Genomic DNA, 26,212 nt, shown 5'->3' with positions numbered 1-26,212 from the left:
TAGCTGGGCTTAATCTTTGTCAAGTGTTCTAACAATTGATGTTGAATTATACAAATTCAAAGCCTCACCCAGATGGAATTATACAAATTCAAAGCCTCACCCAGATGGAATTATACAAATTCAAAGCCTCACCCAGATGGAATTATACAAATTCAAAGCCTCACCCAGATGGAATTATACAAATTCAAAGCCTCACCCAGATGGAACCTGAAACAATACACATTTGGGCTGGTGCATCTGCTGCTAGTCTCTCGCTCCTAGACAAGGTTTAAAAGAGAGTCGCCAATCTGATAGGTCCTGAACTGGCATTTAAGCTTCAGCTTCTGTCCCATCGCTGAAACGTTGCATCCCTCTGCCTGTTCTACAAGTATTTTAATGGTGAATGCTCTGACGAACTGCAGACACTTGTGCTCCCACCACGTAGACACCCACAACAAACCCAACAGGCAGCTAAATCCCACCCCCACACAATAGAGATCCCTAGATGTAAAAGATCTTTCTACTCCAGTAGTTTCTTCTCCAGAACTGCTAGACTCTGGAATTCCATTCCCGGTCCCTGCTTCCCTAACTGTGCTGACGTGCAGAAGTTCAAGTGTAACGTGAAACAACATCTTGCTGCCCAAATGCCAACATAGTGCCCCAGTAGTTGTTGCCCCTGATAGTAGCCCCCTACACCAAAGTGGCAATGTGCTTTGTGTGGGGTGAAAATGTAATAAAAAAAAAAAAAATACATTTTTCAGTAAAGTACTCCTTTGTCTCAGAATAATCAAGTGTTGTACTTCCATTACAAGAGAAAGTGGCATCCTGATCCTCCCAAAACTGTTCTCGCTATTATTTTCAAAATTGCAACCACTCTGGTGGTTTTGAGAAAAGGGGAAAAGTCAGATGGAGCGAAGTCTGTTGATTGAAGGGTATAGGGCAATAATTCAACTTGCCGCTTCAGCTATGGAATTTGTTGCTTTTTTTTTTTGCCAATATGAAATATTTTTTTTGCTTTTTTTTTTTTTTTTTTTTTTTTTTTTTGCCAATATGAAATATTTTTTTTGCTTTTTTTTTTTTTGCCAATATGAAATATTTTTTTTGCTTTTTTTTTTTTTTCCAATATGAAATATTTTTTTTGCTTTTTTTTTTTTTTTTTTCCAATATGAAATATTTTTTTTGCTTTTTTTTTTTTTTTTTTTTTTTTTGCCAATATGAAATATTTTTTTTGCTTTTTTTTTTTTTTTTTTTTTCCAATATGAAATATTTTTTTGCTTTTTTTTTTTTTTTTTTTTTCCAATATGAAATAACCATAAAATAGTTTGAATCATTTAGATTACCCTCCTCTGGATTTGTTACACTTTTTTTGGTAAATGTAACCTCTGACCTTCTTAAGGTGCATCATTTTGAACTTAAGAATTTTCTTGTTGTACTCAGGAACTAGTACAGAATTTCAAACTGTATCCTGTAATTTATTTATGTAGCTTGTTCTCATTCTGTCAGCCATGACAGGTTATAAGTATTACTTTATCCTTTTTAAATATAAATTTTAGTAAAGATCGAACTCTCAACCAAAAAACTGATGATTTACTAACACCAGTTATTCTTAGTCTGTGTTTCTTTGTGGACAATTCTAGTGAGAATTTTTAAAACCTTCGACTTGCCCACATCTCTATGTGCAGCAAAACTTGACCACGTCTCTATGTGCAGCAAAACTTGACCACGTCTCTATGTGCAGCAAAACTTGACCACGTCTCTATGTGCAGCAAAACTTGACCACGTCTCTATGTGCAGCAAAACTTGACCACGTCTCTATGTGCAGCAAAACTTGACCACGTCTCTATGTGCAGCAAAACTTGACCACGTCTCTATGTGCAGCAAAACTTGACCACGTCTCTATGTGCAGCAAAACTTGACCACGTCTCTATGTGCAGCAAAACTTGACCACGTCTCTGTGTGCAGCAAAACTTGACCACGTCTGTGTGCAGCAAAACTTGACCACGTCTCTGTGTGCAGCAAAACTTGACCACGTCTCTGTGTGCAGCAAAACTTGACCACGTCTCTGTGTGCAGCAAAACTTGACCACGTCTCTATGTGCAGCAAAACTTGACCACGTCTCTATGTGCAGCAAAACTTGACCACGTCTCGACGTGCAGCAAAACTTGACCACATTTCGACATGCAGCAAAACTACACATTACACACACACACACACACACACACACAAAATACCATAAAAGATGCAAACTTAGATACATACTATGATATTATGTCCTTAAGGTGGTTTGTAGCACTCCAGTCCAGGTAGTTTATTTGCTGCTGGACATGCGTCATTGGTGTTTGTGACAGAAAATTCTTTACTTTAGGGGATGGAATCGAAAGAGGCAAATCAAATTAGGATCACCATTTTGTGTTGTAACTTTTCGTCTTTGTTTCATAACAAATTCAAAAGAATAACGACATGAATAAATTTAAAAACAGAATTAAGTATACAGAAAATAATTATTCTCTGCACGCGTGAGCAAGCATTAAACGTTATGTTATAGGTGTGTTTTTATCGTAGCGTCACTATGACGTATGCATCTAAGAAAATGACTCATGAAACGGATGGCAATGACATTTTATTAAGTTTGTCAAAGATAAACATTAAACAAACTGACAAAGACCTGTAATACACAATGGGTACACAAAAAAAATAAGTGAAATCTTAAGCAAGAATACAGAAAAACATTTTAAAGAGTAAAAACAAGTATATGCTTTGCATAGTGTACCTTTATGGTAAAGAAGACGTGAAAAGACTCGTTCTCATTGGAAGTTAGCAAAAAGACTTTGAAGTTTCATTTTTCTTTTGGACTACAGAGATATGTGTGGGCAAGCACCGAAATATTTGTGATAGTGTTATAAATGAACTAAATTCCATACCTTTGTTTCTGGTTGCCAGCATCATGCGTGTATGAGTTACTGTCCTTTCAGGATTGAGTATATTTCTGTTAGTTGAAATAAAAAGCTGCTGGTGTATTTCTTATAGTATAATGCACTTAATTCAAACACGTTCTTAGAAAATTAAAGGATTTATTTAACCAGATGATGGTCACATTGCTGAAAAGTTAAGCAACAGGAAGAAGTGTTAAGTATATTGCTTGATTATATTAATGTTTTATTAGACTTCTTTTTCGAACAAGTATTCTTGGTTTCTACGCTTCTTTCAAACTGCCGCTCTCAATCTAGCTAAATATCAGCGTCCTTTTCTCATAATTCTAGATTATAAGGGCATGTTCAACTGTTTTAATTCCGATGACCTTTCTGTCTACAGCACGTCCGGCCTAATCACTGGCAGATATACTTGCTAATATATATACCTTAATATTTAGCAAGATCAATTACTATACAAGGGAAATGACTGGTTTCCATACAAATATATATTTCAAACTTGTTTATTTGAATAACTAAAAATGTTAATGTTTTTTTTTTTTTTTTTTTTTACTAATCATCATTGTGAAGCCTTGATTAGTTTTTCTTTTAAGCATAACTGTCCCCATTCCTTGCATACACTTGGTTGTCGTGACTGAGTCATTAAATTTCGTTTTTATTTTATCCGTTTTTCTGTTTTGCCTCGCAACCTGAAATGCCCCCTCCCCCCCGCATCCACCTCCTATCTTAACCGGTTTTTGTTCTAATTCACATTTTACATTCCTCCTATAATCAAGGATGTTTTCTATTTCTTTTCAAGATTAAAACAAAGTTTTTTTTTATATTATGCTTCTAATTATTACTATTTTTTTTTTTTTTTTAATGAGAATTGATAATTTGTATTTTTTTTTTTTTTTTTTTTAAAATGAGAATTGATAATTTTTAATGACTGTGCTAATCTTAAATATTTTTCTCCCAGACTTTTGGCCAATGCAACCTCCAACCTTCTTGCGTTACATTTTATTAAATTCAAGAATATTTACAGAATTTTGAACTGAACCCTTTATTTAATCGACGGGCGTACAATGCGTTCATTCCGTCAGCCATGACTGCGTAGAAATCTTATAGTAATTCGTATTAGTATCACCTGCTATAACAGAGCTACTAGCGCTTGTAGCAGCAGCAGCTGCATGACACATATGCAAATAACTGCGCCAATGCGCAAAATGACGCCACAGCAGAGGAAGATAAGGGAAAGAAAAAATGTCACATGGGCGGCAGAGGATTGGAAAAAGCGAGTAGATGAACTTGTGGCAGCAAGAGACTTTTAAAGTAATGTCGAGACGACAGGGTTTCGTTAACTAGATGGCAGACGAGACTTTAAAAAGAGACTTAAAATAAGAGGTAATGCGTTTTGGAAGAACCATGAATAAATGCATTCCATTTCAACTGAGAAAGCCGAGACAGCTTTTTTGTTTCCTTGCGACTGTCTCAGACACAACGTGTTGGGTCAGTATTAAAATGTAACGACACCATTGAAGGAAATCAAACTACTATGTTGCACCACACTAAGGGTTGAACATTCAACCTCTATATTAGTTTCACTTAAAACTGAATTTACTTAGTACTTTATCCATTACGCCACACATTCTTGCGGACAATTCTACTATAAATTTGTAGAACCTTACATTGACTGAAACGTAAAAATAACACTCAGGATGAGAATAGTAGTCTGAACAATCCAAATAATACAAATTATTAATCCTTACCTCAAAAATTTAGTACGGTATTGCATTTTTTGCCCCCCCCCCCCCGACAAAAGGAGGGTGGACCTGTAAATTCACTTTTGTCTGTTCGTCCGTTCGCACTTTTCTCAACGCCTTGGAATTTTTTGAAAGTTTGCACAAACATTAAACATGATATGAGTAAAAATAGTAACAGAACGGATTTTCTGGGAAAACTCCGGTTGCCCCTCTGGGGGTGCCTTTTGGGTTAAAATGGCTAAAATTTACACTTTTGTGCTTATTAAAAAAATAAATTGATACCTTGGATTTTTATAAAACTTGCTGAAAATTTGTAACTAACTGATTTCTACATAATTTTGTTTGTCTATACTTTGCGATAACTCTTGGGTGTACTCCAGGGGCTCTTCTAGGGCTAATAAAAACACTCCATTTTTGGGACTATTTTACCATATTTACTCAAAATTTTCTGTGTATGTCTATTTAGCAGTTTTGCATGGTGCTGAACTCAAATTTAAATGTTACGGCCTTGGGAACTTTTTGGGCTAAATGGGTGGGGGCAAATGATAACTTAGTCATTTCTTTTTTTCCATAGTGCAGAACTCAAATTTAAATATGGTAAAGCCTAAAACTGCACTGTTTGTTCATTTTCATCAGGATTTGATGTCCTCTGGGAACTTTTGGGGCTAAATGGAGGTGGGGGGAGGCGTTGGTCACTTTTTTTCATGCCTCGTTCACTGTGCACTCATGGGGATAATTCGATTTAATATTGATATTAAAAGAAATAAGCTTTTAATCTATTTTTTTCTGCCCAATGTAATAAATTTAAGTTGATTGTTTAAAAGAAATAGTTTTAATATTTCAACATAAATCTGTGATTTTAAAAAATTGCTTTGTTTAGTTAACGGCAAATTTTTTCAGTTTGTTGATCTATTTTGGTCTTAAATTGCATCCGAGGTCGATTTAAGGTGACACAATGACCTTCATTACGAGTGGTCTCAGCAATAATAACAAGTGCAACTTCTGCTATGCACAAATAGCTTCTGCTGAGAAACAGCTACTACATAATGCAACATGATGGACCATCTGTAAAAAATTGAATATCGAATGCATTAGCAAGTCCTGGGAACACATTTTAAGCGTATTTTTGCAAATTGATATTTTTATTAAAAATAATCATACAAGTAAGTTATTTATTTGCAACCAAGATTTATGTCTGTTTAAAAAACTTAAATAAATGCATGTTGTGCAGAGATGTTATCGCACAATTTGGAAAACAGTTAAAAACAACAATAAAATGAGTTATATTATTTACAAAACATATTTACAATATATTTAAAGTTTGCAAATAACTTGTTTTTATTATTTTTATTAAAAAAATATCAATTCGCGAAAATCTGTTTGTAATATTTAAAAGTTCAGTAAATATATAAATACACTCTACATAAAAATCAGTCTTGGTTGTGAATGAACATATAACTCGTTTCATATTTTTAATAAAAAAAATGCATTCTTGTTGTTAAGAGGTGATGATCAAGGTAGACCAGTGTAGACTGCTATGTGCATTTTTATTTTTTTTTTTTTCGCATTGAAGTCAGTTGAGGTCCGTATTTCATACTTTGTCTGCAATAACGATTATTTCTTGGAACCATGAAACTTCGTGTTATGGTGGAAGCAGTCGAAAATGAATTATAAGTTTTTAATTCATTACGTTTAAATAAATACTTTGTTTTATCATTTTTCTATTGATATTGCGAACGTTTTGAAAATTAAATTAGAAATGGGCAGTTTTATGAAAAACTTGATGTTTTTCTGTTGTCACTTGTATATTTTCTGAAATCGTGTTGTGTGTATGGCTTTCAAATGGCTTTAGCCAAGGAAATATGGTGAAAAATGTTGGTTGGAGTTAAATTGAATCAATTAGTAAGAATAAGATTGAACAAAAAATATGTAGACATTGAACGACTTTAAAATCTAAACCTTAATGTAGGCTAGAAAAAAATTGCCTGAGCATCCATATTGGCATTCCCTAGTCAGGGCACCTCGGGCAGCAAGTGATAAACTAGCCCCACCCAAAAGCCTGGTAGCAAGGTCTGAGAGGGTGAATAATACCCAGGTGGCATACCTCAGTCTGACAGGTACTAGGCCAGTTCCTGGTCCTGCACCTGTCAGGCTGATTGTCAAGAACAGATTTTTAACTGGTACTTTCTACCCAAGTCTCCAAGCAACCAAAGCAGCAAGGATACTCATCCTCATAATTCCAAAGGATATAATGAGGGTATGATTACAAAAAAATTGGAAGGTTCTATATATAAATGTGGGTGATAAAAACTGACCAATGAGATGGAATCAAGCTCTGCTATCAACCAATCAGAAACTGGAATCACTCCATAAAATATACAGAATTTCTTAAGAATTCTTAGATATAACTTTTTGTTTTCACATGAGATGGAACTTTGCTATTCATTTCAGGACGTCTTCGGATTGGCTACCTAGTGTAAAAAAAAATTTTTTTTGTACTAATGATGAATATTATGAGAGGATTGAAAATCTCCATACCACCTACTCAAAACAACAATGTAAGAAGAAAATATATTTTGCTCTTTAGTTGTCAAGCATTGTACTTTTCTTGATTGGTTGTCGTTTTTAGTCAATAATATGTAGATATTTTCAATCCTTAGCATATTCATCATGATTTAATTTAGAGCATCTCAAGCTACTTTTTTTTCATTTTGATAAACTTTGAATAAGTACCAAAATCCTCCAAAGAAATACATTTAAAATTTAATCCTAATTTTTGATACATTAAAGTCAGAGAAGTAATTAAATTTTACTAAAAACGTTTGTAGATCGTTTTCCAGTCTTCCCTACTATTCTGTTTTCATCAAAGGTATAAGAAGTGTAGCAAGTAGATCTTGGGTTAACTTTCAGCAGTCGTGGAACTCTCGCTTCCTTTTTTTTGTCCTTTAGTCCTCACATTCCAAGAGCGATATTTTCTACAAAGAATTGCTGTTTTCTAGGTCAGAATCTATTCAATCTAACACTTATCGTTGGCAAGGTTTAGACCTTTAAGTAGTATTTTTTAGATCAGTACATAAAGTGGCCTCATACTTTGTCGGGAGTGATGAATATTTTAAAAAAAAAACCCCAAAAAACTGCAAAGTGAAACCACTCTTACTTCCCACATCTTTCCGGAAGTGTGTGGGTGTGATTTCATGTTTATATCCTTATTCTGCACGAATTTCAACTTTCCGGTCTCAATTACAATTTTTATAAAATGGTATCTATTCTGTGTTTTCATCCACAACCATGATGGAAACAACAAAATATTTATCATTCTGCAAAGCTTGTGTTTGGATAAAGTTGATTCATGACCAATCTTGTACAGTATTGATTTCATCCTGACAACTGTTTTAATTGTGACCGGTGAGGAGGAGGGGTGTGCGGATAAAATTAGGTAGAGTGATTCCATATGTCACCTGTCTGCTTGGTAAACTAGTTTTATCATGTCAACCCGACGGTGCAATCATCAAAGTTTCACTTAAAGAGCAACACATTTCTTTTTAAACATTATTAAATATCAAGTTATTCAAAGTATATTTAAAGTAACTTATTTTGCTTTTGGACTCCTGAGAGCTATTTTTATCATCCATTGACTTTATATATGCATATATAATGTTATAAATAAAACGGTAGTTGTATGCATGTGTGTGTATCTGTATTAGGGGTGTACCGATTAATCAGCAGGTAATCGGCCGATTAATTACTTTTCTCTTTTTTTAAAATTTAAATCATTTTGAATTTAAATCCTTGCATCACGCCCAAGTGATTCATCAGATAGTTTTGACACCTGAGCATAGTAACTGCTAATTTAACTTAACATTTAATTGAGTGTCTATCCACTATTGTGGCTTTTTGCCTTTATTAACTAAAATTACAAAATAAAATTTCTAATTCTTAAATGAATATAATTAAACAATTAGAAAAGAAAAAGAAATTACAAACCAACTACAAAGTACAAATTGTAATTCTTTAAGTGAATAACTATAAACTGAAGTTCTGCACCTGCTGCTGCTCTACTTCCTCTTCTATTCGTACTGTCTGTCTCCTCTGCTCTCATATTCTCTTCAGTATTTAAAGTTGAATACTTTCAAGTTGTAATGTAGAAACATTGAAGTTTCTCTTTGAAGTTCATACACATTACCACCTGTACTAAAGAGCCTCTCACTCTCCACAGATGAAGGTGGTGCTCTTAAATATTTTGAAGCCAGTTTACTCAGCAGTGGTAAGGTCTCCTGTGTCTACTTCCACCACTAAAATGGATCATCACCTCTTGGGAGTAGTTGTAAAGCTACATTTGTGAACTTAACCATAAGGGATTTATTCCTTTTGTGTTGAAGATTGTGATTCTTGTATTTTTGTTGTAGTTGCAGTCTCCAGGTTTAACTCCGCTTCTACCTGCTCTAAATTTTGATTTGTTACTGTAGGTTTATTTGAAGCTAATTCATCAAACAGGTGTGGAAGCGATACAGTTTTACTTTCACTTTGATCTTCTTGACCCTCAACAGAACTTGAAGAAGTGTAACCTGTTTATTCTGCTTCATTATCATCAATAGTAAGTGTAAGATGTAGAATCCAATTCTTATTTCCATGTCATTCTCTTGAGATTTAAATTTGAATCTTGGATCTAGTAAAGTAGACACAAGTTTTTATCATTTAGATAAAATGAAAATCTTGTTTCCATTGATTCATTGAATTGTTCAACAATGGTAAGGATTCCATTAAAGTCAGAAATATCAGAATTAGATTGGACAACTTTTGAAAGAAATAACCTCAAAGCTAAAATTGTAGGTATTATCATCAATATGGCTGAGTGACTTGCTTCTTTGGTGATTTCTTCAAATGGACTCACTGACTGGACAACTTTTTGAACAAGTCATCATTGGTTAGTTGTTAAAGTAGGAATTTTATAGCGTCCCACATACTCGTATGAAAAAAAAATGAAATTGCTTATTAAAAAATTCCGATTTGTGCGAATCATTCTGCTTCACATATATATCGTCAAAGCCCTATCTGATTAATGTTTACCAGTTAAAAAATATTGTTATTCTGAAAAACAGCCAAGTTAATTTGCTTATTTTAAAACTGGTAAACATTAATCAGAAGGGACTTTTTCTGGGCATTCAACGTAAAGCAGAACGGTCCACATAAATCAGAAAATAAATCATTTGTAAAGAATCATAGCGTTAACTTGAACAAAGCCAATACAAAAATAAAATGTTAAAACAATGAAAAAAAAACCAATAGTACTTATGCAGAGCCTTTTTGGAAACCCACTTAACATGTGGAGGAGAGGGTGTTTTTCTAACTACAGGGTGGTCAAAAAGTCAAGTAACATTTTAAAGAAAAACGATATTAGCAATACACGTATATTTAAGTACCATACATTGAAATATAAAATGAAACAAACATGAAATATGTTTATTTTGTTAATTGTCGTCCATTTCTCTCTTGTGTAACACGTGTAATCATGTCAGCTGATATCTGCGCAATCTCCTCTTCAATAAATAACTTTAAAGACGCTATTGTATCAGGCTTCTTGCCATAAACGCTATCCTTTACATAGCCCCAAAGCCAGAAATCAGGAGGGGTAAGATCCCTATATAAGATTATAATGGATCATATTGTTTTTTCTACCTTTAACATGTTACCTGACTTTTTGACCACCCTGTAGTTTGTACTTTCACCTAGCAATATACTAAACGAGTGATTTGTGTCACAAGTATTGAAGGACAACTGAAGTTTTTTTTTTTCTCTGTATGTGCTTGACTAGGGAAGGGTTTGAGGGAACCACCTTAAATGGACGAATGTAATCATTGCCAAGCGAAGAATTGAACAGAATCGTAAAGAAATACCAATTGTATAAAGAGCTATCGTTGATAATATGCAGCTGTCTTTTATTCAAGTTAAATTGATATTGAACGTGTATCTTTACTTAATTACGTCGCCATGATAAACAAAGTAAAAAACGCTGCATAAAATTATTACATTTTCTTGAGAGTACTATTTAAGTACATAGTGACAGGAGCTGACATTTAGATAAAGCATTCTACAATAGGTATTGATTAGGCATGCAATATTCCAGATCTGTATCTTTTAATAGTTTTTGTTATATGTGATTTTGAAATTAGTATATGTTTATGATGTTTGGTACTTTATTTCTGCCATCAAAATTGAACATATTAGTATTTTTATCGACTTTTATAATGAAGTTGAAGTTAGAATTGTTTTAAAAAATAGGCATAATAATAATAATGTATAGAGTTATATTGAATGTTCATATTTATTGTCATTTAATTCAGTTTTATTTGATGATACTTTAAAAATTGTCCATCAATACAATTTTGCTGTTATAAATTATGTAATATTCAGTTTTCGCACTTCAAAAATGAAGGCCGAAATTGAATTAAAAATAATTGTACTTTTACTTCCTATTGTCTTCTAATACCAGGAGTGATGAAAGCATCTTCTGTGACATTTTTATTGGTTTCTTTTTTGCGTTAGTTAATTTCAAAGTTGCCATGTGGTAATTTACACACATTTGTGCTTCTCTCAGCAGGGTTGTGTATCCTGCTGCTCCTGCTTCATTATCATCAGTGGAAAGTAGATGGAGAATTCAATTCTAAATATGTTTCCTTTGCCAATCTTTTAAAATTAATATTTGAATCATGGTTTGAGGAAAATAGACATACACAAGTTTTTATCATTTAGATAGAATGAAAATCTTGTTTCCATTGATAACCTGAATTATTCAAGAATGGTAAGAAGGATTCCAGTCAGAAATACTAGAATTAGATTGGATAACTTTTGACAGAAATAACATCAAAGCTAAATTTGTGGGTATCATTGATTATGGTTGATGTTTTGTGACTTGCTTCTTTGATGATTTCTTCAAGTGGACTCAGGAACTGGATATTTTTTCAAATAAGTCCCTATTGGTAAATTGTTAAGGTAGGAATCTTAACACATAATACGAGAACTTTTCGTTGTTCTTAATTTATTTTCAGTATATTGTATGTTGAATTCCACCATGTGGTCAAATCTTGAATGAGTCTTTTTTTTTTTTCAAATTAAGCTGATCCTGCATTTCAGTTAACTTACTAATGCTAATAGAAAGTGATTAAAGTGACAAACTGTATTTCTACATCAGACTGTTGTTTTTTTTTTTTGTTGTTTGTTTCAAATAACTGTAAATGTTTGACCGTCTGTTATTATTCTTTTAGCACGAGGTATTATCTCTGATACCTCAGAGACGGATATTCAACAGGAGTATATTTTATTTATACAGAAAACTTTATATGGTTGTTCTATTTTCATGATTGCCATCGTTAGATCCGTTTCCCAATGCAGAGACATCGTAACCTTTTTAGATGTTTTAAATTACCCACTAACATTTTCTTGTCATAATTTCAATACTGTCAATACTAATCTTAGCCTTGAAGCAGTTTTCAGGCTTTATTAACAACTTTGTATAGGAGTCTATAGTAAAAAAAAAAAAGTGTCTAGATAAACATTTCTCTTCATATCGCATGACCCTTGATTTTTTTTTTTAATACTAAAGAATGGTTAATGTCTTCATATATTTTGTTTATAGGTCATCCCTTGACTTTTAATGCAAAATTAAGGGATACAAGAGAACAACTTGTGTGTATTTTAAACTTAATATAACTTATGCATTTTATTAGTATGATTTCAAAATATATATTTTTGTTTAACAACTGTTACTGTTGTATGTTGGGATGGCTTTTAACCATTCAAGTTTAGTTTTGACAATTAGTCGACTTCCCCCCTCACCAATCTTTCACGAGAAACACCCGTCTGGCTGAAACTACTGTCGATAATTTTCCCCACTCTTTATCTGTGCCTAAATCCAAACGTAGATTCTATGAGCAAAGCTTCTTTCTTAGAACTGCATGCCAGTGGAACTCTCTGCCGCTTGCCTGTTTCCTACCTGACTACAACTTGGACGTCTTCAAGTCCAACATAAACAAACTCCTGACAAACCGCCCCCTTAAGATACTCTATCAAAACTCTCAATACTAATGATTACTACAATACTATCTCCTTGATTACTGTACACGCAATAACCCTTATCCCTGAGTGGCCTTCGGGCCTTGATAAGTGGTGACCCCCATGTGTAAAAAAAAAAAAAAAAAAAAAAAAAAAAAAGGGCAGCTTTGACAAGCTTGTGATAGGAGAAATCAAATCTGAACCGCATGAGTGAGAGTAAAGATGTTAATACTGATTGACTAAGAGTCGAACATAAGATCAAGTTTTTATATATGACTGGACATGATATACATTTAAGTCTTTTTCTTTGCATCTTCATTTTTTTTTTATTTTAACTATGAACAAAGCGTCCTCTGACTCGTGTTCATGTGATGAATAGCTTCACATGAAAACAATATAGTCTTGTCAAAGGACAATATAAATATTGTTCATAACTGGAAAAAAAATCTTTAACATTTGATGTCCAGTTATTTAAAACAAACTAAAAGTATGGACTAAATAGTTTTGAGATTTTGTGACATTCAGTTTTATTTTTAGTAAAACTTTTTGATTTTAAAATTAACCTTAAGATCTGATAAAATATTTCATTTGACATGATTTCTAACTTATATTAATTGTTGCTTTCTTTCTATTTTTTTTTTTCTGAAAACCGAATTTTGGATTTTCACTTAAGATGTTAGATTTTTATCCCCCATTATTGTATAGTATAGGGTGGCACTTCATCTCGGATTATCCGTCATCTTCTACGTCAACAAAAACAGCTCCATTATTTGCTGAGATTTATTTTACTTTTCATAGTAATCTTTACAGTAATTTACATCTAGATAAACCAGTGTAAGATGCAAGGATAGAAAATGATGTTTGGTCACTTTGATGCATAATTCTAAGAGGTTAGAATTATTTCCCTTTATGGCCACTTTCTTCTGACACTGTTATTACTAGTATATGTCTGAACTTTGAACTTTTTATGGAATTTTCCACTCTCTACTTAATGTTAAATGATATTTTCCACAAAAGGTTAGTTATTTTCTAGGCTACCAGTATTGAACGTCATCTCTTTCATGGACGTGACCGAATGGCCCAATGTTAAGGAAAAGCTTTCTCGGGGGGAAATGATCAGGCTACAGCCATGTACTTCTGAAGCCCTCCATCTTAGGTGTAGAGGAAAACACTCAACTGTCTGAGAGTTGGAATGGAGTGATCAAATGTTGCTATGGCTAAATGTGGTTACAATACCAACCTAAGGCTCTATGAATGTGGAGAGGAGAACCATACAGTGTAACACTACCTTCTACTGTCCAATTGGTGTAATTTGAAAAATCTTAGATACTATAACAATAATGCAACGGAATGCATAAAAAAAAGCGAGACTGTCTTATAATGATTGTATGCTTCAAAGATGCATAAAGAAAAATTATTTTCATACACCTGCATCTAAATATTGCTTCATCTTTATCGTTTGTTATTAGGTTTTGTTTTTGCAAATCTTTTCAGTGTCGATTTAGAAGATGCTGTTTTGGTATTATCAACACTGAACCTGTTAATGATTAGCCATTGATTTTGATGAGTGCGTTATTGATTATTGCCTACTTATCTTTGCTCGTATTGTTTTGACTGGTCAAGGTGTTGTCGAAATCTGTCAGTCGAAATAACAAGAGACGTTTACCCTGTTGAAATCCTTTTCATATCATGTAATATTTTAAAATTTGCAAAAAGTTACCATCTGTTGAAAACGTTTTTCTTTTCTCTATGCAGGTCATCCCAACTAATAGGATGGATATTGTGGATCTCGATAAAGTTTTGGACGACTTTGAAGAAGATGAAGGTAAAACATGCATACACACACTCGCACACAAGGTGGTACAAAAGTCTGGACCCATAAACAAATTATTATATACCAATTTACGATAAGATTTTGAATTGATATCCACATTCTTCAAAAAAATCTCCGATGTTGGGGAGAGCATATATATATATATATATATATATATATATATATAATCTTTTCACATTTTTAAGCATTGTTTTAATTTCTTGTTTTTTTCTTTTAAATTAGATTTTTAATTTCTTGTACGATCCTATCTTCTGGTTGTTGTAAAATTATTGGGTTGTTAGTATAATCTAACCTGACATCTTTTGCAGGATTAGAATGCTCCTTGGGAGCACTGACTTTTCAATCCCACTTTCCAACCCTTGTCACATTTTTTGCGGTGGGAAATAAATAAATACGATTATAAATCATATACTTACATAGTTAGAATTTTTCAAGTAAAAAGAATTTGTAGTAATTCATCTCTGGGCTCAGTTTTTTGCGCTTATATATTATTTCATGTATCTACATAAGATTTTATCCATCTGTTTGAAGTATTTACTTCAACAGTGTTCAATACTCAGTGAGGATTCCATGCAATAGCCTGACGAATTTTCACAAGGATGAAATGCAGAAAATTCTGTGTAGCTGGATTGCCATATATATCTTTAAACGTTCTCTTTCATATATATGTATTTGTAGTCTAAACAATCTTTGAGTAAAAATAAAGAATGCAGTTTAAATTAAAAAAAAAAAAAAAAAAAAAACAAACTAAAGTTAACCTATCGCAGACATAGCACTTGCATGACCCGACTTCTAAAGAGTTTACAATTACAAAAGAAAATTAAACTATATAAGGATGAAACCCCCCTCCCTCGAAAAAACTTTAACTAAAATTGTTAAATAGAAAAAGGGATTATCTGCTGGTTACCATGTAGCTGTTTCAGAGATTTAATAACAGAACAGCTGTAAAATGGCTTGCCAATGAAAAATATCACTTGCCTAATAACATGAATGTCTGTAGATTACTGTTTTATAAGTAATATATATATATATATATATATATATATATATAAATTTAAAGGAGATTAGAATAATAGTCTAAAGAGCTAAGTGTATTTTAATGTAATAGTGAAATTACTAGTTTAATTAAAATACAGGAAATGCTCGTTGTAATTTAGATATATAATAAGCTCGATAGTTAAATGTCCTAGAGCTAATTCAATATTAAGTAATGTGATTTATAATTTAAAAGTTTTAAAATTTTTTAAATTTAACAATCAAAATTTAATTAAATTAAAAATCAGTTTCATAAGAAGGAACAACAACAAAGTCAATTATCTGTACGATCGTTTCGGAAATCCGTGCTTTTTATTTGTGGTATACATGAAGTCACGTAGAATAATTATACATAGTTTTTTTGGTAAGCACGGTCTCCTCATCAGCAAATTTAGGAGGATTTCTATTGAATTGAAAAGAATTACTACAAATTTTTTTTGGTGTCTTTTCAATTCAATAGAAATCCTCCTAAATTTGCTGATGAGGAGACCGTGCTTACCAAAAAAACTATGTATAATTATTCTACGTGACTTCATGTATACCACAAATAAAAAGCACGGATTTCCGAAACGATCGGACAGATAATTGACTTTGTTGTTGTTCCTTCTTATGAAACTGATTTTTAATTTAATTAAATTTTGATTGTTAAATTTAAAAAATTTTAAAACTTTTAAATTATAAATCACATTACTTAATATATATATATATATATATATATATATATATATATATATATAATAATTTTTAAAACCTCAAAGTATGTTTCATATAGATGAATACAAGCATACATCCTGTCAAAAATAACAAAAAAAAAATATTAAACTTATTGTTTGCATTGAAGTTAAAAAAACAGGTCTTGTTATTGGAATAAAGTGGATGATTTCTTTCTGAATTCATTTTAAACGGAGAGGGAATGGTAAACCTTGCATTTTACTTTCTTCATTTTCTTTAAACACTTTGAAATGGTTTTGTCTGGCTGTTTCTTTTTTTGTTTTTTTTACTTGATAGATTTTGTGTGATTGGCTGTATATATATTTAACATATTTACAAATAACTACACATTGCTCTTTATTATAGTGGAGGATATAGAATCTGCATACAAGAAAAAAAAATAATAGAACAAGTTGTGTCGCCTTTGCCGATTGTTTTTTTTTTTTTGTTGACATCAAGTATCACCGATGAATATATTTTATTTGTGGATGAATAAACATTTTGTGGGCAATCTTTCATGTCATGTTTGTCATTTAATAAACTCATTAAAAAAACCTTCAGACATAGCAATACTGCATTATAACCCCCCCCCCCCCCCCGTCCCCCATCTGTTTTCTTTATTGCATGAATTCATATCTGGGAACATTCAGTGCATCAAGTAACTTTTTTTTTTTTTTTACATGAAGGTCACCACTTATCAAGGCCCAGAAGTCACTCAGGGATAAGGGTTATTTTGTGTACAGTAATCAATGGGGTAGTGTTGCAGTATTCATTAATATTGGAGATTTGATAAGGTGTCATTACTTAGGGGGTGCGGTTCATCAGGAATTTGTTTATGTTGGACTTGAAGACATCCATGTTGAAGTCAGGAGGGAAACAGGCAAGCGGTAGAGTTCCACAGGCATGCAGTTCTTAGAAAGAAGCTTTATTCTTTTCTTAACTAGAAATGCATCGTCTGGGTCAAATTTGACAGAATTTCACTGACGTGCATTTAGTGTGTTCGGTGTATTAAAATATACGTCATTTTATAAAACTTCCCTTTGTATTTTTCCTCTGTTACAGAATAAAATGACTGAAAAAACAATGCAGTTTGCATGAAATAATTATTTGTAATTACATATTTGTTAGGGTCAAACCTACAATTATAAAGAGCTTAATCAACGAATGCTGAAAAAACAATTTTATCATTTTTTTTCCTTATAATAAATAGTATTCATTGTTATCATTTATTGAATTGCTGTACCTATTTAGCATTGCCAAGGGAGAGGAGAGGGGGGTGTAAAAATTTGTTTTCTCAATGTTATTTTTTTTCTTTTTGAATGAGTATTCCTAAAGTTTAATTTGCTTATTAAGTTATTAATTTAACGAAATTGTTATAAAATTGGCTTAATAAAACAATTTGTTCTAATTTCATCTCTATTTGGAAAATTATTTAATGTAAAAAGCTTTCAAAATTTTATATTTTAACACCTTAGGATATGCTAATAATTTTAAAATATCTTTTCATTAGTTAGGTTAGATGCTTCAAATTCATTTAAAGTTTTAGAGTTTTTTTTTTTATTTTCAACTATTAACTAAAGATTAAACGTTTTCAAAGCTATTTACATGTTTTGGTTGCAGACAATTGCAACAATCACACAAATACAGATGATGTTATGGGGTGATTGTCATTTATCCTGTTTTAGGAATTCATGTTCTCACTCATCCTCTTTATATATAGAGAGGATTATAATGGTCTCAACACGGTCTTTCTATAACATACCATTCTGTACTTTTCTAAATATGCACTCTTGTAAATATACTTCCGTAGTGTCTTGTTTGTTATCAGCCATTCAAGATTGCACCAATTTTTAATTCGGTTGCCACCCTGTATTTTGTATATTAGATTTTGTAATGAAATATTCAAATTATTTAATTTAAAACTTCATATTTCTCAACTCAAAGTTTTTTTTTTTCTTTTCTTTTAGCTTTTCTGTAATTTTTTAGCTTTTCAATTGTCATATTTTTTTTTTGTTTTTGTTTTTAGCTTTTCTGTAATTTTTTAACTTTTAAATGTTATTTTTTAAAAATTATTTTTCCTTTTCATATTATTTGGATTCTTTAAATTACTGTTCTTGAGTGTCATTTTCAAAACCTTTCAGTTAATATAAGCTCTGACCATCTTCATGTTTACTTTGTTGAACTTGTGAATTTTTCTGTTAAACTCAAGGAATATTCACAGCACCACGCATGCCTGTGCAATTAGATTGGGTGATCTTCTGATAGGCTGAGGGTACCGGATTGACAGTTCCTGGCTGCTGTTTCCAACTGGTAGTACAGGAGCCCTAACTCTTTGGTAGCGCTTAGAGCGGCTGCTCCATCAACAGTTGTATAATATCGGGTTGTTTGTAGTGCCATGTCGCGCATGGAAAGGGACCCTGCACTCATCCCCGATGGGCTTTCCCGAAGTCACAGTCCTAGTTGAAGAAAGGTCAGCCAATTGGTCTACTTGTGTTGCATGTCTGATATCCTGCATAACCTCTTGTTCAGCTCCCTCTCACCTAACTGAAACTCTTGAAAAACATGATGACACTAAAATCAAAAAATAAGCTTAAACCAGGCCTAGGGACAAGCAAATTCAACTTGCCTCCTCCCTTGACGCTTGCATTCACTAACATCCGTAGGCTTAGAACTAATTTAGCTGATGTTGAAGCATTTCTCCTAACAAATACCCCTGCTATATTAGCACTAAGCGAGACTAACCTACACTCCTCCATCCCCTCTAACTACTTTAACATGCCTGGCTATCTCCCACTCTGCCGCTGTAAGGACTCTGACAGACATATGCACGGACTTGGAGTCTACATTCGTAATACCCTCCCCCTGACTAAAGAAACAAACCTAGAAACGGACGATCAAGCCTTTATGTGCTTTAGACTAAACATACAACACAACATTAGCTACTTTTATTTTCTCTACCGCTCTCCCTCGATCCAGGACTGCACCATAATAAACAAAGTCTCTGACAGTATAGACACAGCACTCTCCCTCGACACTAGCGCCCAAGTCCATGTATTTGGTGACTTTAATGTTCACCACAAAAACTGGCTTGGATTCTCTACTCACACAGATGCAGCGGGCAGCACAACACAGTTTTGCTATATCTCATTCCCTATCACAAATGGTTACGTTTCCAACCCGTTTCCCTGACAAGTATCACTTCTAGATCTGTTTTTGACTACAGTTCCCGAGGATTGTACAACAAATGCTAACAGCCCACTCGGGAACGCTGACCATGCAGTGATAATGGTAGAAATCGCCCTAAATTCTAGACCCAAAACTGAAGAGCCAGTGCTCAAAACAACGAGATATTATAAAAAGGCTGACTGGGAAGCCATCAGAGATCTTATCAGAGATGCCCCATGGGGAAATATTTTTTCTCTTCCTGCCGAACAGTGCGCAAATGAGACCACTGAATGGTTCAAAACAGCAATGGAAGCACATGTTCCCATGCGGAAATTTCATAGCAAGCCCCACTCTCCCCAATGGTTTACTTCAACTTGTGCAACTGCCATTGCTCAAAGGCAGCATGCATACCGCAGATTTAACCGACATAAGTCCAGTTCAAACAAATAGAAGTACATAGAAGCTAGAAATAACGTTAAGAAAGAAATAGCGACAGCCAAGAGAGAATTTACTGAAACCACTAAAAAACGCATCGAAGCACAAAACTTAGGAACTCGTGACTTCTGGAAAATCTACAGCAGTGTAGTAAATAATGGGCAATCAACAATTCCCCCACTAGCCAACAATCACGAGGTTGTTTGCTCAGCAACCGACAAAGCTAATATGCTTGCCAGCCGGTTTGCCTCAAACTCCACACTGGACCCTTCCAACCACCCCCTGCCTGACTTTCCTTTGCGGACAGACGCCACGCTAGACGATCTAAAAATCACCCCTGCTCAGGTACATGCTATCATAAAAAACCTTTACACTTCAAAAGCATGTGGACCTGATCTCATCCCAGCTGTGCTATTAAAAAAGTGCTCAGCCGAAGTAGCTCCAGTTCTCTCCAAACTCTACAACAAATGCCTTAATGAATCATGCTTTCCGGGCTGTTGGAAAACCGCTTCTGTGGTACCAATATTCAAGAATTCTGGCGAAAGAACTGACCCATCAAATTATCGCCCCATTAGCCTCCTCCCACTTTTTGCCAAAATATTTGAGACCATAATTAACCATGCTCTAGTCTGGCACCTTACAGATGCTAAACTTCTGACTGACAAACAATATGGATTTAGACAAGCCCCTTCCACAGCTGACATCCTCACTGTAATCTCTGAACGTATATACCATTCACTGGACAAAGCGGGGGAGGGCAGAGCGGTAGCTCTAGATATATCTAAGGCTTTTGACAGGGTATGGCACAAGGGTCTCCTCAAGAAAATGAAATCATACGGTATCACTGGTAGAATACTTAGCATAATTAAATCCTTCTTAGATAAGAGAAAAATCCAGGTTGTCCTCGACGGTCGAACATCTAAACAGTGTGATATAAATGCGGGAGTGCCTCAGGGGTCTATTTTTGAACCTCTATTGTTCCTGATATTTATTAATGACCTCCCCGACAAAACTGCCTCTGAGATGGGTATATATGCTGATGACACTACACTCTATAACAGGCATGACAGGAAAACAAATGAACACATATCTAAAGAAATTGCAAAAACACTAGAGGATGACCTCCAATCTGTAGTGGAATGGGGACATAAATGGATGGTCACATTCAATGCTGCCAAGACTAAACTGGTTTCCTTCAATAACTACAAGAAACCTTCTCTGCCACCAATAGCAATGGCCAGTAACTCCCTGTCTGAGAGTACATCTTTCAAACTGCTTGGCCTAACGTTCACAGGAAACATGAGCTGGAACAATTATATTGAAAACATTGCCAGGGCCGCTGCAAGAAAGGTAGGCTCTCTCTACCATGCTAGAAAACTACTGACACCTGAAAGTATCCTGTATCTATATAAGGCCACCATTCGCCCATGTATGGAGTATTGTTGTCATATCTGGGCTGGTGCGTCTACTACTAGTTTCTCGCTCCTAGACAAGGTTCAAAAAAGAGTCGCCAATCTGATAGGTCCTGAACTGGTATCTAAGCTTCAGCCTCTGTCCCATCGAGGAAACGTTGCATCCCTCTGCTTGTTCTACAAGTACTTTAATGGTGAATGCTCTGACGAACTGCAGACACTTGTGCCTCCACGACGCAGACACCCTCGACAAACCCGACTGGCAGCTAAATCCCACCCCCACACAGTAGAGATCCCTAGATGTAAAAGATCTTTCTACTCCAGTAGTTTCTTCCCCAGAACCACTAGACTCTGGAATTCCATTCCAGGATCCTGCTTCCCTAACTGTACTGACATGCAGAAGTTCAAGTGCAACGTGAACCGACATCTTGCTGCCAAATCCCTACATAGTGCCCCAGTAGTTGCTGACCCTGATAGTAGCCCCCTACACCTGAGTGGCAATGTGCCTTGTTTGGGGTGAAAATGTAATAAAAAAACAAAAAAAAAAAACAGTATTTCAAACCCAACCTTCATTTAATTTACAAGGGGGGAGGGAAGAGATAGTGTGCTCTCATTTCATCAACCATGATTGGATAGAAGTCCTAAGTAATTTGCAATTGTGTTTTCAATTGCCTGCATTAAAGAATGGAATTTGTACCAAATACTCTAACTGCTATGCCATGGGTCTCTTGAGAACGAGTCCAAAAAATCTGAATACAAGAAACAATCCCAAGAAATGAAAAAAATGTAATATTTTTCATCTTATCGTTCTTTAATTTATTCATTACTAGCAAGTCCACTGGAGGATAAAGGATAATGAGTGTCAAGTGACAGTGAGATATCGCTATGATCGGTAATGATGGAAATTTGGTAAAATTTGATTATTTAAGAGGACGACTCGGCAAGAACTTATTTACATTGGACTTGAAAACGACCATGTTATAGTCAGTTGTGAAGCAGTTTCGCAGTATTGTGTTCCACAGACGGGCAGTTGTAGGAAAGAAACTTTGCATTCGGTATGACTACACACTAACTCATACAAGGAATGGTGCATCTTCGTTATTTTATTTTTTGCGTCTCTCTCTCTCTCTCTCTCTCTCTCTCTATATATATATATATATATATATATATATATATAAAGATAAAGAGAATTCATAAATATCACTGTAGCTTCAGCTATGGTTTTTGCACCAATTAATTGGCAGCATAAAATGATAAACCGAGACATCTGATCAGCTGCTAAAAATGAGCAGTTGCACTTAACGCCACCTAATACTGTAATATCTAAATTAGTTTATTAGTAAGGAGATACAGTTGGTTTCTGTCAACAAAAAGTTAGTGTGTGTTGCGGAGTAAAAAAGCGTTTTGTGTCGGTCGAAAAGAAATCATTCATAAAATCAGTTAAAAATAAATGTCTTAAAGTAGACGACTTAGTTCTAAAACTATTTTCATATCAACCATTGAAGTTGCTTAACTGAATGCTCATTATTTCCCCAAAAATCCACTTAAGATCTTCTAAAATAGCAAAGTAGCTGCATTCGAGCAATATCCGGTGGCGCTACAATTTACATATTTAATAACAAACGTTAATTTGTTTGCTTTAAAAAATAAAAAATAAATAAATAAATAAAATAAAAGAAAAAAAAGTGAATATAATCTTCCCAAAATCTATATATATTTTTTTTTTAAAGCCTCCTCTCCAAATATGAATTTGGAAAATTCACAATCCTTTCTGCAATTCAATATTTGGTACAAATAAACTTGAACCTATGCCTAACTTGTCCAAGTTTCAATCACGAATTGTCAACAGTCTTCATTTTATTGTCATATTCATTCTTGTGTCACCGAATAAGTCCATGTATCAGCACACCCACATTGACGCAGTGTTGTTTGAAGGTATAGCCATTGAGAACAACATGGATCTTTCCTATAACTAAGATTTAATTATATTAAATATTCGTCCAATAATAACATAAGAGTTGATTTTCCCAAAAAACCTTCATGTCAAATTTTGCCAACGGCCTTAGAAATATCTTGCACTGCTGCAAGTTTACCAAACATATTCCGTCTGCAATATACATGTTCAGAGAGGAGTATTAGTATATTAGCAGTAGAATAGGATGGCCTAAATTCAGACTGTTAGTCAGAAGGGGTTTAGCATTTTTAAGGTTATGGTAAACTATATAGCTAGGTTGATTAAAGATTCAAAGAGAATTTACAAAAAATTAGGAGAGAACTTGATAATCCAGCTGCCAACAGACTAGTTTAACGCGCAGCCAACAGGCTCTATGTATAGTACACCATCAATTTGCTTGTTTACACTGACCTGCTGGTGGTAGTTTCTTTATTTTGAAATTCTATCTTATTTTGCTTAAAGTTAACTCTCGTTAAGACAGCTTCACAGCCACAGATATGGCATGTTAATGTAAACATTGGCCTTTTTCGATCAAAGAAAAAAAATTAGATTACGTTTAAGGTTTAAATTTCTATCAATCTTTGTTGGTTTTGAAACATGGTAGATGTACGATTAGTTGGTTGGGCTTGTGTTGAATTATTAAGATGTCTATAGAAACTGTTCATCCAGCAAAATGGTTATGGAACCACCGGATGATAGAGGAGTGGTGTAGATAATAGTTGAACCCACAGAACACCCAGGTCAATCTTTTCAGTTTTTAATTTTTAGTTGTTGACACATTTTTTAACTTAGGCTAAACCACACCTACTATATTCTTCAATTTAACAGGAGTTATCCTCCTTGCTAATTTTTATTATTAAAAGTATTACATGTTAGCATTTGTCTGGGTCAAAGTAATTTTCTTAAAAATTGCAGCTAATTATATTATTAAATTACCAATAACATGGTACAACAATAACAAATGAAATTGGCTAGTCAGAAGTAAAATTTGACTTAAATACTATTTGGGTTTTATCTTAAATCCAACAAGATAAATTTATATATAAAAAAAGTAAGAAAATGGACCATACACTTTCAAATTTGAAGTCATTGTTGCCATGCAATTGCAATGCCAATTTTTTATCTTAGGGACAAATAACATAATAGAAATATAATGGCTTATATATATATATATATATATATATATATATATATATATATATGGCCATATTTGTATGAGCAGGAAACTCCTCTTAATATTGTAAAAGTGCTTCACTTGAACAAAAACAAGGCCATTGAAGTGTTTATAGCATGAACTATACTTTTTACATATCAAATTAAAACAAATGAAATTCAAATTAAAAGGAGTAGAATACAATTCAAAGTTAGTTTCAAAACAAAGTTAAAATATTAAAATATAGAAAAACTTTGAGAATTATATTTATTCATAAATAAATGAAACTCATATTTTAATGCAAAAATTAGTCAGGATTGTAAAAAAAAAAAAAAAAAAATGCATACTTCAGCAAGTTATTTTGTATATCAAAATTTTGGGGAGTTTATTTTATGGCATAAAGTAAATGCCATAGTTTGGCATAAAAGTGCAAAGAAATGTATTCAATTTGAAATGAAAATTATATTTGTATCTATTATAAAGAAATGTAATGTCTGTATATCCAACTAAAACTTGAATAAGACAACAAATATCCAAAAACTTTTTTCTTTTTTAAATAGGAGTAACCCTGAATGCATATCTAAAAGAAAATTCATTATTTGAGGGTCAACTGGTCATTTATATCGTTTAATGTTATCAAGATGTACACACATCCTTTAATTTTATCATTAATGGGTAGTAACTAATATTTTTCCCTTACACTGGAATTACTTGCATGTGTATGTCCAGAGAGATGAATGGGCTAGGCAAAGAAGAAAGAGGGAGTGGGAAGGGAAAAACAGAGGGGAGAGGGATCGAAGTTATGTTACACTTTTGCCTTGGGTAATGCCAGGTGGACTTAAAACTATATCTAGTTCACAAAGCTGGAGATAAACAAAGAATCTGACAAAGTGAAAAATAAGATTTTACAAGATTCATTCTTATTAGGTGATCTTCCTCTGGAGGCACATATTTGGATTCTGTAGGAGTTTTGCTTGTGCTTTTAAACGATTGTAATCGAGTTTTTCAATAAATTCACTAAACACAAGTTTTTTTTTTTTAATTCATCAAGCATCTGAAGACGATTCATGAGAGTTGAACACTTGAACAGAACATTCGAACATTGGTCCGCCAAATGGAAAAGACAGATTACAAGAGAAACAACTGGGAGTTATCCCTGTTGTTCAATGAAAATATATATATTAGCAGGCCTCTTGACGTTGCCAAATCATGAAATATTATATAATATGTAATTGTATAGAACATTTTTTTTTTTTCCCTCAGTCAGTGAGAAATCCTTCTAAACTGAAACAATTTAACTTTTGGTTCCAATCCAGAGTGGCCCCTTTGTAAAGAACTGGATTTTCCCCACATTAAAACAACTATAACATATCTTCCTCTACTCTTGTGAGGCGGCAAGTAGGGACCTTATGTCTAGAATCCTTATTCGAGTTGTTATTTTCTTGCTTATGTGTTAATCCTGAGCTACAACGAGGTTCGCAAGATGGACTCTTTTCTCCACTTAACACAATCACAGGTTTGGGTCGCTTGAAGGCCAGTTTCACAGTTTTTTATGCCGGGTGTTTGCCCAATTCATCAGCCTACTCTTCGGTTGCTTTCCAGAGACTTCCAGTGCAAGGGCAAGTTAAATGATATTGTCATTGTTGACTATCAGTCGATGTTCAAACCATGTGAGCCATCCTTCCTTCACCTTTCTTTGCAATGACGTAAAACTTGCAGATATCGTAAACGTGGTTGTGCAGTATAGTTTTCACACCTTTAATCTTCGATGATAATAATCGAGTGAATCTTCGCTCTACCTTATTGTTGGTAA

General features: G+C 33.7%; 1 protein-coding gene across 6 annotated transcripts in view; it reads left to right on the top strand.

The window, feature by feature from the left end:
- LOC145296962 (uncharacterized) overlaps nt 1-26,212 on the top strand; it is a 245,182-nt gene that overhangs the window by 39,623 nt on the left and 179,347 nt on the right. For all 6 annotated transcript variants that reach the window (XM_080143189.1, XM_080143186.1, XM_080143190.1 and 3 more), the window contains exon 2: nt 14,456-14,525. In XM_080143189.1, coding sequence (XP_079999315.1) covers nt 14,474-14,525 — 52 coding nt within the window. In that variant the 5' untranslated portion in view covers nt 14,456-14,473. The remainder of the gene's footprint in view (nt 1-14,455; nt 14,526-26,212) is intronic.

Source organism: Euprymna scolopes, chromosome 17 (assembly GCF_053919585.1).
Source record: "Euprymna scolopes isolate OS-2025 chromosome 17, ASM5391958v1, whole genome shotgun sequence".
Taxonomy (NCBI): Eukaryota; Metazoa; Mollusca; class Cephalopoda; order Sepiida; family Sepiolidae; genus Euprymna; species Euprymna scolopes.
The sequence above is the reverse complement of the archived record's forward strand: the minus strand, read 5'-3'. Positions and strand labels throughout refer to the sequence as shown.